We start from the raw sequence: 13,384 nt of genomic DNA, 5'->3' as shown, positions 1-13,384 counted from the left end.
CTAGTATATACAGTACATGTATGGGGAAGTGCAGTGGCTTATGGGAGTGTAGGCATTCAGTCAAGCTGTTCCTTCTGTCTGTCTGCTTCCTGGTTAATTAGCCCGTCACCGTGATAACACACGAGAGTCAGCGCTTCCAGCACTGATTTACGGCAGCGTGCAGGGAGAAGCATTGCAGAGCCTCTGAGCCAGACTCAGACCAAGCGAGAGAACAAGACAGTGAGAGTTGTTATTAATGAGGTCGCTATAATGTGAATTAATGTGCGAGTGCACAACAGTCTTTAAAGGTTAGACTGTTGCTGGTGCGGAGGAGAGAAGAAGGAAGGGAAAATCTTTAAAGGTCAGCCTGTGTGCTCCGCCTGGGCCTGTTGAGTGTTTATTACTGCGCTCTATTGATTTAGTGATGATGATGACCAAGGTGAAAATGATGATGATGGCAAAGATGCTGATGATAACTTCATAAAATGGATAGAGCTCATCTAAGGTCTATATAACTCGCTTAGGATCTTAGAGCACCATAATTAAGACACTGGTAAACACCTTCTCACGCTTATCCCCTGCAGGATCGACTCTGTGGGTCCAGTATTATAAAAAAATATCATATTGAAGAACTAAAGTTAGTGACTTCAATTTTCTACTAAAAGATGGACAGCTAGGCATGTATACCACACAAATATAAAAACACTGGGCCCTTGTTCCATTAACATATACCAATCCATGTACTCTGAAAAAGCAGACTTACAAGAGTTTTCCAGGAGTATTCGGGGCAGGTGACAGTCTCTGTACAGCAGCATTCGCAGTAGCAACTTGGGATTGCATCCTGGGTCAGAGGTCAGCAGCCTCAGCTGACATGCAAAGGCTGCCTGGCCCATAAGGCCATCTCTGAGAGTGGAAAAAAGGAAAACAAAGTTGACAGTTCTGCAGTGTCAGGTGAGTGTACAGATAGCAGTCCATTTAGCAAGAGACAACAAAGGAGGAAAAAACTTCAGAGCTGTGAAAGACACAGTTGTCTTGGATGACAATAGTGTTTATGCCACAATGGTAACTTCCTTCAGTGTCACTCACTCCTGATACAAGCTTAGTCTGCAAATGCCTTCACTCTCGCTTACTTATAGTGTGCACCGGGAAGGAATTAGCTCTAATCTTGGCCAGCTAAAAGCAAATTAACATTTGGGAGACAGCCAAATACATGAATATACAGCAGTACCCCCCTCCTACATCTTTTGTATAACCAAGAGGCTGCAGCCAGCTGTGGGTAATGAGCCATATCTTTGCTGTGTGTGTGCATGTGCACCCTTCAGTGCTGATGCTTGTGGTTATGTATGTGTGCAAGTGTGAGAGCATGCTGACATGTGTGTGCCTGCATGTTACTTTATACATCTCAATAAAATCTAATGGAAGGAATGGACAGAGTTTGTCTGAAGAGCAAGGAGGCGGGAGGCTGTACAGGGGGTGTCTGCCCAGAAATTAACCATTCTATTTGAGCCAGAAAGCTAGAGCAGGGTGCACCCTGCTGCTTGACTGAGGAAAACTATGCTTCAATCTGACAGTACAATTTATGATGTCACTGGGACTGCAAATCCAGAAGAAATCCTCTTTTAACTGCTCTGATAAATCTACCCGGCTACAGCGCAGGGTCAGCTTACAGAACGAAGACACACAGATACAGACACACACATACACATATGTGCAGAACATGAATGTGTGTAAATGCAGAGACACTCATAAGGCCAGAAAACATAACTTCAGATGCTTTCTTTACAGCCTGTAATGCTGGATGATTTATTTATGTGCTTTGTGATTTTATTATTGTTTTATTTAATAACCATAACAATGGGTTTTATTTTAATGGGCTGGGAAAAGATTTGGCCTCAGAGGCCAGGTCCTGGACGAGAACCTGTGGATCTGGCCCCGGGCCACTGGCAAGCCCCCTGGCGCCTTTGCATGCAGGCAAGAGGTGGGAGCAGAGAAATAGAGAGGTCATAAAAATAAACTAATTTCAGCTCTCCAATACTTAGGAGCAGGAGACCGGGGGTTAGTTTGATTTGTGCTCCATCAGCACGCAATGACATCACCTCTGGCTGTGAGGGAGATGAGAGGGGAGGAGGGTAGAGTCAAGGGTGAGGGGAGAGAGTGATTGACTGCACAAGGGAGGTCACAACAGTAACTGGACACACATGTACACACATGTGTGCCTGCATGTGCACATTCAGGCATAGTCAAGCACATACACACCACAGTGCACTCTATTGACACCTAATGTGTAAAGCAACCATCAACATAAACATAATCAGCCTCAGCAGCAACGGTAGTTTATTTTTTATTTTTTTTCTTCCTCAGCTTCTCAGCATCTGCATCTGTGTTATATTACCACTGCAACTCAAGCTTGAAACCCTCAGCAACGGGTAAGTCTAGTTATATATCTGCACATACAGCATGTGAATATAACACAACACACACATATGGTTCTCTACATACAGTGGGTGGAGGTGTGTGTGATGGCTTGGCATTACAGAGTGTGCGTGTATGTGTGTTTGCATGTGAACATGTATTCTGTATGTGTGCCTACTATATGACAGGTGATAGATTGTATGATGGGTGTACTTTACATACCTTATGGCCTGCTCTGTGAAGAGGTCAGGGTTGATAGCATTTAGCCAGTGTACGACAGAGCTGTCAGGCTGCTGTGGCATGGATTCCTCTGCAGAATTAATCATAAATGTCCTGGAGGAATTGAGATCGCATGTTGCAGTTTTGAGATTAGATGATAAATAAAGTACCAATACCAATTGGTATAATTAGGTTGTATTTTTACTGGACTGTAAATTAAATAACAAAAACATAATGTGCATACAAACCTATAGAGCAAAGATAGAGGTGCTGTGACAATGACAAGGATTGTCAGGAGCTGATCACACAGGCTGTGGATTTGGTATGGCCAGTCAGATCCGCCCGCGATTATGGCTATTGCTGAGGAAGGATTGGAGCGCACCAAGGCCTCAGGACTTTCACACAAACTCCACATAAGCTGCTCCACATACAGCAACATTGCTGTAATGTCACATCTTGGACACACAGTAAGCAAACAGAAAAGGTGAATGTACAGATGAAAGCAGAAAAGATGAGATGTGAGGGAATATGTGAGAACACATAAAGAGAGAGAGAAGAAGGAGAAAGGCACTATGATGTTAAGGCACTGAAAGAGAACATCTCTGTCTTGAAAGGCTGGCATCCACCATTACATCATGACTTAACAGCCTCATTGCACAGCCAGTCAGATAGCAGAACCTCCTAGTGATTTTATTGTTGGAAAGTGTACTGCTGGCTTTGGGTTTCACTATAAAAGTCAGTGCTTTTACATTTAAACACCCATAAATCTGTTCCCTCATTTGGTTGGGGAGAGCTGCTCATCATCTCTCATCTCCTCATCCTTGCTTTCCTAAATCGTTATTAGAGACAGGGATGGACTTATACAGGAGAGCTGGGTCAGCATAAGAGTACCCATGTGAGTTCTATACACATAGGAAACTCAGAGAAGCTTTGAAAAGCCATCTGTTTAGCCTGGACTTACACATTACCACTGTCCCTTCAGAAACACGCACATCTCCAAGCAACATAAACCAGGCTTTGTGTGGACATCATGCAGTGCTACACATGTATACTGCACTATATCTTTGTCACTCTTTCCTCCTCTTATTGTGTGTCACAGTTTAAGCTGTTCATTGTCATCTTTCAGGTATTTGGAGGAAAAAGACGAAAAAGGGGAAGGAGAGGAGGACCACATGAACTTGTACAGAATGTGTGTCTAAGATGTGCTAACATTACATTTAGAGCTCCACCATCAGGCCCACAGGAACTGAGTGAAACTAGGCCAACAGTGATTATCATTCATTCATTGTCATTATACAGCAGGCACCGCGTCCACATTCATAAGACTATACTAAGATGTGCTATATGTGTGGAAGGTACAGAGAAAATAATGCACATGAAAACATAAAAGCTTAATGACACAGAGGTACACACTTATGATCTATAGTCATTGATAATTTCCAGGAAAACCACAAATTATTGATGAAAAAAAAATCAATTTTGATTCCTCCTGAGGTTCACAGCCCATTCCTAAACTTTTAAACAGAGACTGAGAAAAAATTATCACTACAAGGTCCATTTAGCGGCTAATCATATCACATGATCTACATCAGCAGATGAAGTACTTCTTCATGGAATTGTAGATGTGCCAATTTACATTTTCTCTGAGCTCCAGAGAAGCTAAGGTTGACATTTTCCTCTCAGCTGCTGTTTCCGAGGTCAAGAATAAACTTTACACATCAGCTGTTAAGCCGACATTAACAGGCAGCTCTTAAAGCTAAAGACCCTTGTGGCAAGACTGTTGCTCTGATAAGTCTGCTCTGCAACAGAGATAAAACCTTCTACTAAAGAAAACGCACTTTTACGCTCTGAAATTGATACTGGTACATATCATGATTTTGTAAATTTTCTAGAAATTTGATTAAGAGTAAATAACCTGTGGAATTCCTGTGCTGGTTAATCATGTGACTTATATAGGTAGAAATTATAACAAATCTGCCCATAGCAGCAAAATACAACCAGAGACATTAAGGAGAGTTTCCTCAGTGGAAATGGTCCAGACAAATTTGTTGGTTGAAAAATATGCATTGTCATATCAATACTTCCATTATAAGTGTTTCAACAATAGGTAAGGATCTATAGTATATTGCATTATAGTACTACATTTAGAGTGTTTTTATTTTAGTAGCCTACCTAGCCTACTAGGTTAAATCTCAGATGAAAATCATTGTGGTCACAGTGGTGCATGATAAAGTACCTGATTTGCAGGTGTCTCTTGTATGAAGGACAGGCTCTGGCATATCTTTGCACCAGCAGCTGTAAAGTCTCTGACAGAACCTGGCCAAGCACGTCCTTGGCCATCTCAGCCGGAAGGACAGCCCACAGGTCGCTACGGAGCCCACACAGGAAATAGAACCACATCTGCACTGAAAAGGAACAGCGCTCGCCCTGTGGTAGAGAGTGGTGGATGGGAGGGAGGGGTTACAGATGAAGATATATTGTGATATGGACATTGACAGTGAAGAAAAAAAGCAGAGAAGGGGAGATAAAAATAGAGGGAGAGAAAGAGAGAGTGAGAGAGAAAACATGAAGGAGTAGAAAGAGAGAGACAGAGATGGAGGCAGGTCTGTCAACACCAGGATGTTTCAGTGGTCACGCCACCTGCACTCTGCACCTGGGTTTCTTCCCCCACTGGGATTTTAGACTGCTTTAAAGTCTTGAACTGGAGAACACATCACAACAGGCACACACTTTCACATGCATACACACTCACCCATACAGAAAGCGAAAGAGAGCAGGGGAGAAATTGAGGACTTTTCTCAATAAAGTGAGCAAAGCAAGAGTGAGAAGAAAGACAGACCGACAGAGAGAGGAGGAGGACAGATGGAGAGAAGGGGATTATTATCCTGGCATCGTGCAGCTTTGTCAGAAAAGATATAGAAGGATTCAGTCATTAAACCTCCCTCCTCTACCTCTACTCACCCAAAATCCTCATGTTTAACCTCCACCAATACACTGCTCCAGTAGATGGTGTGTGGGTTTGTGTGTGTATCTGTGTGTGTGTGTGTGTGTGTGTGTGTGGGGCAAAGATACTGACACATCCAAAACTCCTCAACTTCCTCCCATCTTCATCTCATCATACCCTTAAGTCCCTTCTCATTTTCCTCCCACTTCACCTCATCTATCTCATATTTTAGTTTTCTCCTTCCTCTCCCTCCCTCTCCTCCCTGGAGCCAGTCATTTAGGGATCGCTAGTTGATGGGGAGCGTGACCAAGCTCTATGTCCGGGATTAGGCCGCCATCCTCCGCCTGTGGACTCAGTGGAGCAAACACAGACACAAACGCTGGATCAAAACCAAAAGCAGCCACAACGACATGTGTGGCTGGGATGTTTTATCCCTTTATTCAAGTCAAACTTTATTTAACCAGCCAGGTCAACTATGAACAATTTCCTATTAAGGATGAAGACCTGGCAAGAGTGAAGACTGAATCTGGGACAGGGAACTGAGGATAGAATAAACTTGGAAACTCATGACTGCTTTTCTTTTCTTATGACATTTTGTATTCTCCTCAGGCTCTGAAAGCAAAATCCTGACAAGAAAGGTAACCAAGGTCATGTTCTAAACTTCTTAACTGATCACCCTAACTGACCTTATATGCTGTTATTATAGCATATTAAATATTACTCAGCCAACAGCTATTCGTGTGTCAATATCAATGAAAAAAAGAAAGAGAAATGCAAGCTGGAGAGGGTTCTCTCTAGAGCTGTGAAGAGCCAAGACACAGGGCTGTGGATCCGGGAGATGGAAACCTGATACATACAACTACACATATACAGACATAAAAAATGCAGACACGTACATACACACAACAAATGAAACACACATCCTGAGATGCTGCTGCTGCACACCCACACATGCATTCATCTGTACAGATGCACACAGGCATGCTTGAACAAAAGCACACACCTGCGCACAGCAGGTCTGTCTGACACCAGTGACCCAGGGAAGGAGGGAGGAACAAAGGGAAAAACAGGCAAAAGCGGGGTAAAGTAAGAAAGAGAGGGGAGGTTTAGATTGGTTTAAGGGCATAAAGGTAGGGGAGTTCCAGGGGCCCTATGTTGTTTCCAGACAGTCCCAGTGTAGACTGCAGACTTCAGACAGCTGAATCCCTGGAGCCCCAGGGCAGCATGGAAGCCACAGATGTTCTCAGGGAGCTCAGAGTAGAAGGCTTGGTTAGAAGAGGGAGAGTGGGAGGTAAAGGTGTATTGTGGGAATGAAAAGAAGAAGCAAGAAAGCTCCGGAGTATAATTCCTAGAGTTCTTCATACTCTAAAGAACAAGCCTGCTAAGACATGTGGCATTAGAACTCTCACTTTTTACAATGAAAGTAATGAAATAAATACCAAACAATTCTGGGGTTATTTTATGTGTCACTGACTTTTGAGTTGGGGGTTAATAAGTACCACTCATATAGGCTCCACTGATTTATTTTAAATGCCACGCACTAAGGTAAATGAAGACAGCTAAGTATATTCTATAATGCAAGTCTTTAGCATAGTCTCGTTAATCATATTTCAAGGTCTCTTAGGCAAAAAAGAAAATTCAACCAAACATATTATCGGAAATGTAAGGACAGTTTACCTCATAGAAGGGTTTTGGGTCAGCCCAGTGGTGACTCTCAGCATCCTGGAGAATGCAGGTGGAACAAATCTGGATACAGTAACTGGTCAGCTGGTCTTTCAAGGCATCCACTGTGTCTCGGTACTTCTGTATAGGCAGTAGGGTCAGGGATCTAGGCATAGAGGAAGGAAACAAACTTTTCAAGGTTATGACAGAAAATATACATAATCATTAATACATGTGGTGCATTAAGAAAAAAAGAAAGGAACAGCTGGGGTCAAGAGTCCAAAAGGGCACAATCCTATAATTCAGATGCATAATTGACTACTGTATATTCAGGAAGCTATCAAACAAACATGAGGTAAAATGATTAGATGAAAGAACAGATGATTTATTCTTCAAGTTCAGTATGACATTTTATATCCTTTAAATCTGCCTGCCTTGATACTTTCCAGAGCGAGGCAAGAGTTTAACAGGGGTGCAGCAGGCTTAAAGCCAGGGGGATCGAATGGTGTGGAGAGAGGAAAGTGCTTTATGACCGGAGGGGGCACGGTGCAGGTGCAGGTGGAGGGGTGCACAGGGCCAGAGGTGGGACAACAGGAGCACCGAGGGCACTAGGGATGCCTTAGAGGGGATCTGCAGAGAGCAGGGGTTAAGGGGGTATTATGGGGCATAAAAACTCGCCAGATGTAGACATAATATGGCTGTCATTACCACCTGTCAATCACTTTTTTCTTAAAACTCTCTGGAACCCTCCTCTTAATCTCACACATACAATTTCCTTGAAATTTTAAAACCTTTCAAAATGTTTCTCATGTTTTCTGCCTGTATGACAAGACTTGCCCGTTACAGAAACAGGAATCTCTTTGATCCAGTCTTTCTTGTCTCGTATTTGCTTATTGCTCATTAAATATCTACCTCATGACTTGGATGGAAGTCAAAAATGATATGACAATATATACAGGATTGCTGGAGTGAGTTGTAATATACTAATTCAGTCTGTTGTACAGTTGTTTGTAATTCAGTTTAGTTTATTATCTGTTGAGTAGGCTGTTAACTGTCTGATTAGGCTATTGTCGATAAACTAACAGCAGTTTTGAAATTATTGAGTAATGTGAAAGAAGAGGAACAACGAGTAATCCTGGAAACAAGGCTAAGCGTGGGTACAAGAATGTGGCAGCTGTGAGAGGGCTCGGGTTTTGAACAAAACTTGACACAACATCTGTGATGGGTGGCATACTTGTATTCTTACTCCGAACCCTAATAGGATTTGATGGCAACTGAAGTTTGATGTCTGTCTGATCACTGTGACAGCACAACCTTACAGTCTACAGTCACCATCTGTGGGCTTATACATCAGTGATGTTGGTTCCAGTAATGTCCCTGTTATTATAGCACAAAGGAACATAGTGTACAATCCTCATTTGTAAATGCAACATTTGGTTCTCTTTTCTGGAACAAAGCATCAAAATTGTCTTTTCAACGAACCACTGTAGAGCAAATGTCAAGCCCTTCTAAACTGATTTTCAAGTTATTCATTCATATTCAATTTCCACTCAATTGCCAATAACAGTTTTTTCATCCAGTGAATGCTGGAATCTATCTATAGATAGTTGGATAGATAGACAGACAGGAAGACACAAGCTGTAGATATAGATACTACAGATAGTAAAATAAACACATGTATATACTCATTGCAACCAAAATACCATTCTCCGTCCCATCCCATATCAACCACAAGCATACACAATCCAACCACAAACACACACACATGCACACACTCTCTACTTACACTTTAGCAGCAGTAGTATTTGTATCTTTCAGCCTGGCATGGTAGTGCTCCAGTCGTTGGTGCACATAAATGCCTGTGGCCAGCAGAACAGGGAGGTTCTTCATGGGTGCAGATGATGGTACCTCCAGGGCCCTCTCCTGCACCCGGCCCAACATGGCAAAGGCTGCCCTGCCACACGCCTCCACAAAGCTTGATCGCACCTCCAGGAGTGAGCTGTCCCTGCAGGCTGCTGCCAAGGGTAGTAAGGCATCCAACTCGGCCATGATTGTTCCACAGAACTGATGGGTGAGATAAGGCAAAGACAAGAAGATCTCAATAACAGAGGGAAATTCTGTCAGTAAGAGGGAATAATGAAAAAGAAAAACATCAGAAAGAGACCTCGTTAGTTGTAAATAATGGAACATTTGCAAGGAGACATCAGAATGACAAGGATTCAAGACTGAGATGAGTATTACACATGTATTTTCTCTAACATTGTGCAAGTCATTACAGCTGAAAAACAGTGCAATTGTAGAATACAGATGTCTACAGCCATGCCCTCCACATAAACTTTGCTGCTGAACATGCATAATTGCTATCAGGTCAAATAAAACTTTTACTTTAGCGGAACCATCAGCACTTGTCTAATTTTATAACAGCATGCATCACATGTGTCACAGCATGTTAATCACATTCAAACAGCAATGTTGTAGTGCATAGGTGAGAGGTGGGACATCAGACATGCAAAGAGGAAAGAAAAGGTCAGGCTAAGGTTAGACTGAAAGAGAGGGAGAGAGGGATGTTTCTGCAATGTAAAAGACTTACAGCTTGCTCTATAAACTGCCAAAGCAACAAGCAAGACTTATCTCTTTTATCCACATTTGTCCTGAAGAAAGGCCTATAGGGACATGGCTGCCTACACCTTTCCCTCTCCTGGGGCTGGGAGACTGGCTGATCAAGGCACTTTAAAATAGTTGAGTATGTGTGCTTGCTGAGACCCAGATAAGCAGGTATTTGCCGGTATTTACTTAAAGCTGAAATCTTAATGTTTTTAATTAATATAATGACAGCATTGTGTCAATCAGCACAGCTGTCATGATACAACACTGAGAGTTCCTTCTTCCAGTGAAACAATTTCACAAACATGGCACTACACTAGCTGTAGTCATGTCTGTGTGTGTGTGTGTTAGGATGGTGTGGTCCTGGTTGCAGCTCACGCACATGTGTAATAGTTTAACAACTCTTCTGCAGACAAAGCACCATGTACTGTACCTATTACTGCAGATAACAAGATGCTCACCAAGACACAGGCGCACCTTGACACCCCTGCCTCCACTAACTCGCGTGCTTCATATTGACATCACATTGTGAAAGATGATTAGGCAGGTGCCGAGGAGTCAGCCATGTGTGTGAGATCAAATCCAAATTTATACACTTATACATGTGAGTTATATGTCAGGCAGAATCTTAAAAGGCCTTAAAACAAAGCATATTTCCCATAATCCCTAGAGCTACCAAGCCATGTCACACTGAGGGGAAAGAAATCACCTAAACTCGATGCCAGTTTAATCAATCAATCGATCGATCAATCAATCACAGTATGTATTACTTGTGTCTGGAGATACACACTCTATTACTCGACTTACTGTAGGGCTGATTGGGTAGTTCGACATTCTGTCAGATCAGGGCTCCAGCATGTGTACACAATTGACAATCTCACAATCTCTTTACACAGTTTTCTCCAGAAAAGCTTCCAGTGTGGTTAAAAGGCCTGGGAACAATGACTGTTTGGACAACAGTCAATATCTGACTGCATGTAGTTATTAGGAGCTTAGGAAGCAGAGGCAGACACAACACTCAGCATTACCAGGGCGAAGGAGAGACCCTGGAGAAGCATCTCATACACATACAGTTTTGGCACACAGACAGACACACACAAACATGCACGTACTGAGCAGACAGTCATCCTCACACAAAAATAACTACACGCACACGTCCACGTTGAAGTCAGACTGAAACCTTAACTAGCTAAGATCAAAGCCTGGAATCCCACCAGGACTATTGCAGCAAGGTGAAAGAGATTGTGTGTAGTTTTAAGAGAGGGCTGTTTGTGTGTGCAGAATTTGGAGTAGACAGACAAGTGGGGAACTGAACACGCAGGTGAGGGGTTCAGTGAAGTATGAATGCAGAAAAGGCACCTCTGTTGCTATAATAGAGAGCCAGCATTAAGGTTAGAGGGGCCCACCCAAACAAGAAGAGTTCAATCCCAGATTCTGACAGGAGGCCGAGTTCCAGCTGTTGAACACAGGGTCTTTGGCATTCAGCGCACATCTGACTGCCAATAAAGTTCACTATCTAAAGTACTCTGATGGATGAGCAGTATCATCACAGCCTGCATATGTATGGTAATACAGACAGTGAAGTGGGTTCACATGAAAAAAGTGAGGATTGAGGTATGAACATATGAATATAAATGTGTGAAATATTGATCCATCATAATGCCTTTGAACCAGCCATATTTCATGCTTATGTCTTGTATAGTAATTTGCTCTCTGCTCAAACACTAGGGCTACTGTCAAAAAAAGACAGGGGGAGGGGGAAATATATATATAATATCTTACAGTCTCGTCTTGGATGTCTGTCTGGCTCGGTGTTATTGAATGCAAATGCATGCATGTATAACCTTTGGGCTGAAGGGCCCTCATCTTTGAAGCATTGACCTACACATAAATACGTTGTACAGGTCCTGAGCACAGACAAATTCTGACGCTCGTTAGCAATGAAAGCCACAACTACTGTCAGTGTAAAGGGCTGGGGGGAAGGGGGGGGGGCAATGATAAAAGTCTGTACAAAAGTGTTCAGTGTAGAGGAGAGTAGTGGGTAGCAGAGGAGTTGAGAGGAAGACAGGGGAATGCGAGTTAAAAAAAAAGTTTGAGAGAGCTGGTTGGAGGAGAAGTTTGCTGATTGCTCAGCAACAGCATAATTGGAAAGAAGAGTAAGAGAAGAGACAGAAGAAAAACAACATAGTGTCATTTTAAAAAGAAATACCAAACACTGGGGATCCTTTGTAGAGTTAGACACTAAGCCTAGTCTCACATCAGACACTGGTCTTCCTGCTGAGAAAAGTCAGTCTCTGGTGTCTACTTCACCTCTTTCTGCCATTTCCCAGGACCTCTCCTCTCATGCCATCTCTCACACTATCCCCTCTTTATCCCGCTCTCTACCCTAGCCTCTGTGACTTTGTGATACATCCTCTGTAAACATCTGCATCATCTGTATACCCTATACTTTCCCCTATTCAACACCTTTCTCTACACACCATCTAGCCCTTATAATATCGCCCTTACACCCTTCTTGGTTTCCTCCTGTCTCTCTTTTGTCCCCCAGAGTCCTCCCCTCAAGTATTACTGATGACTCTTCCCAAGGCCCTTTCTGATCCAGTGTGTCAACTGTGTCAGGCCCAAATCATTTGGGCTTTCTATTATAGAGGGTGCTTTCCTTTGGGGCTAAAAAAACCATTAATCTCCCTGGGTCTGGGTGATGTGTGTAGACCTGCATTGTTCAGCCAGGTGGATAAAGGAGGATGAATAGGACAGGGACCCGGGTGTGTATGGTGAAACATGCACTACTACAACTAGGGTATATATATATACATACATATATATATATATATATATATATATACACACTTTTTTTCATGAATAAATCTTATTTGATTGAATATCGTAAGACTGTATGTGGCACAAATAAGGAATTATTTTATGTTCTATCAAAATAAATCATATTCTCCAACATATGAAACAATCATTTAGATGCATTGCTGTACAGCATTGACATGATGTAAAAACCTTGCTATCAGAGTTTTCATGTTGGATCTTGTGACAAATAATGTATCTAATGACACAGATGACACTCAAAGTGATGATAATTCCAAAGATTAGCTCACACCTTCACCGTCCCTTTCATGTTTCATCATTCACAAATGCTCGCCAAGCTGCAGACCTTTTGTTCTTCCAGCTGTGCTAGTGGGCATCTAGAGAGTGGTGTGTCTTTCTTAAGCAAAGCATCTTTCTGTACTATCTGTAAGTACAGTGAAGAGAAGTGCTTAAAAGTCAGTTTTATTTCAGCAGTTGCAGAAAGTCACAAGGTAATTCAGTGATAACAACATGAGAGAAATATAATGTGGAGGAGGCATCTTAATTAAGTTAGCTCTGCTACACACCATGAAGAAAAGAATAGAAATGACAAAGTCCTATAATTAACCCATTTAAACAGATTAGTCACCTTACTCTAATTACTGGTCAAAATCAGATGATTTATGTCCATGGGAACATGACTTGATAAAGCTCCTAGTTTACTGTCTAAACTGCTAACTACAGATTTGGAAATTGTGATGGAAATCC

The 13,384-nt window shown here is 42.3% G+C and overlaps 1 protein-coding gene across 8 annotated transcripts in view; it reads right to left on the bottom strand.

Annotated features, from left to right (window-relative positions):
* kiaa0825 (KIAA0825 ortholog) overlaps positions 1–13,384 on the bottom strand; it is a 112,231-nt gene that overhangs the window by 72,924 nt on the left and 25,923 nt on the right. For all 8 annotated transcript variants that reach the window (XM_071482644.1, XM_071482647.1, XM_071482643.1 and 5 more), the window contains 6 exons: positions 9,003–9,280; positions 7,232–7,382; positions 4,847–5,037; positions 2,859–3,065; positions 2,614–2,724; positions 743–882 (listed from right to left, as the gene is read on the bottom strand). In XM_071482644.1, coding sequence (XP_071338745.1) covers positions 743–882; positions 2,614–2,724; positions 2,859–3,065; positions 4,847–5,037; positions 7,232–7,382; positions 9,003–9,280 — 1,078 coding nt within the window. The remainder of the gene's footprint in view (positions 1–742; positions 883–2,613; positions 2,725–2,858; positions 3,066–4,846; positions 5,038–7,231; positions 7,383–9,002; positions 9,281–13,384) is intronic.

This window comes from Trachinotus anak, unplaced genomic scaffold (assembly GCF_046630095.1).
Source record: "Trachinotus anak isolate AG129_WGS33_773 ecotype Australia unplaced genomic scaffold, CSIRO_AGI_Tana_v1 ptg000008l, whole genome shotgun sequence".
Taxonomy (NCBI): domain Eukaryota; kingdom Metazoa; phylum Chordata; class Actinopteri; order Carangiformes; family Carangidae; genus Trachinotus; species Trachinotus anak.
Note: the sequence above shows the minus strand (reverse complement) of the source record. Positions and strands in the feature narration are given on the sequence as shown.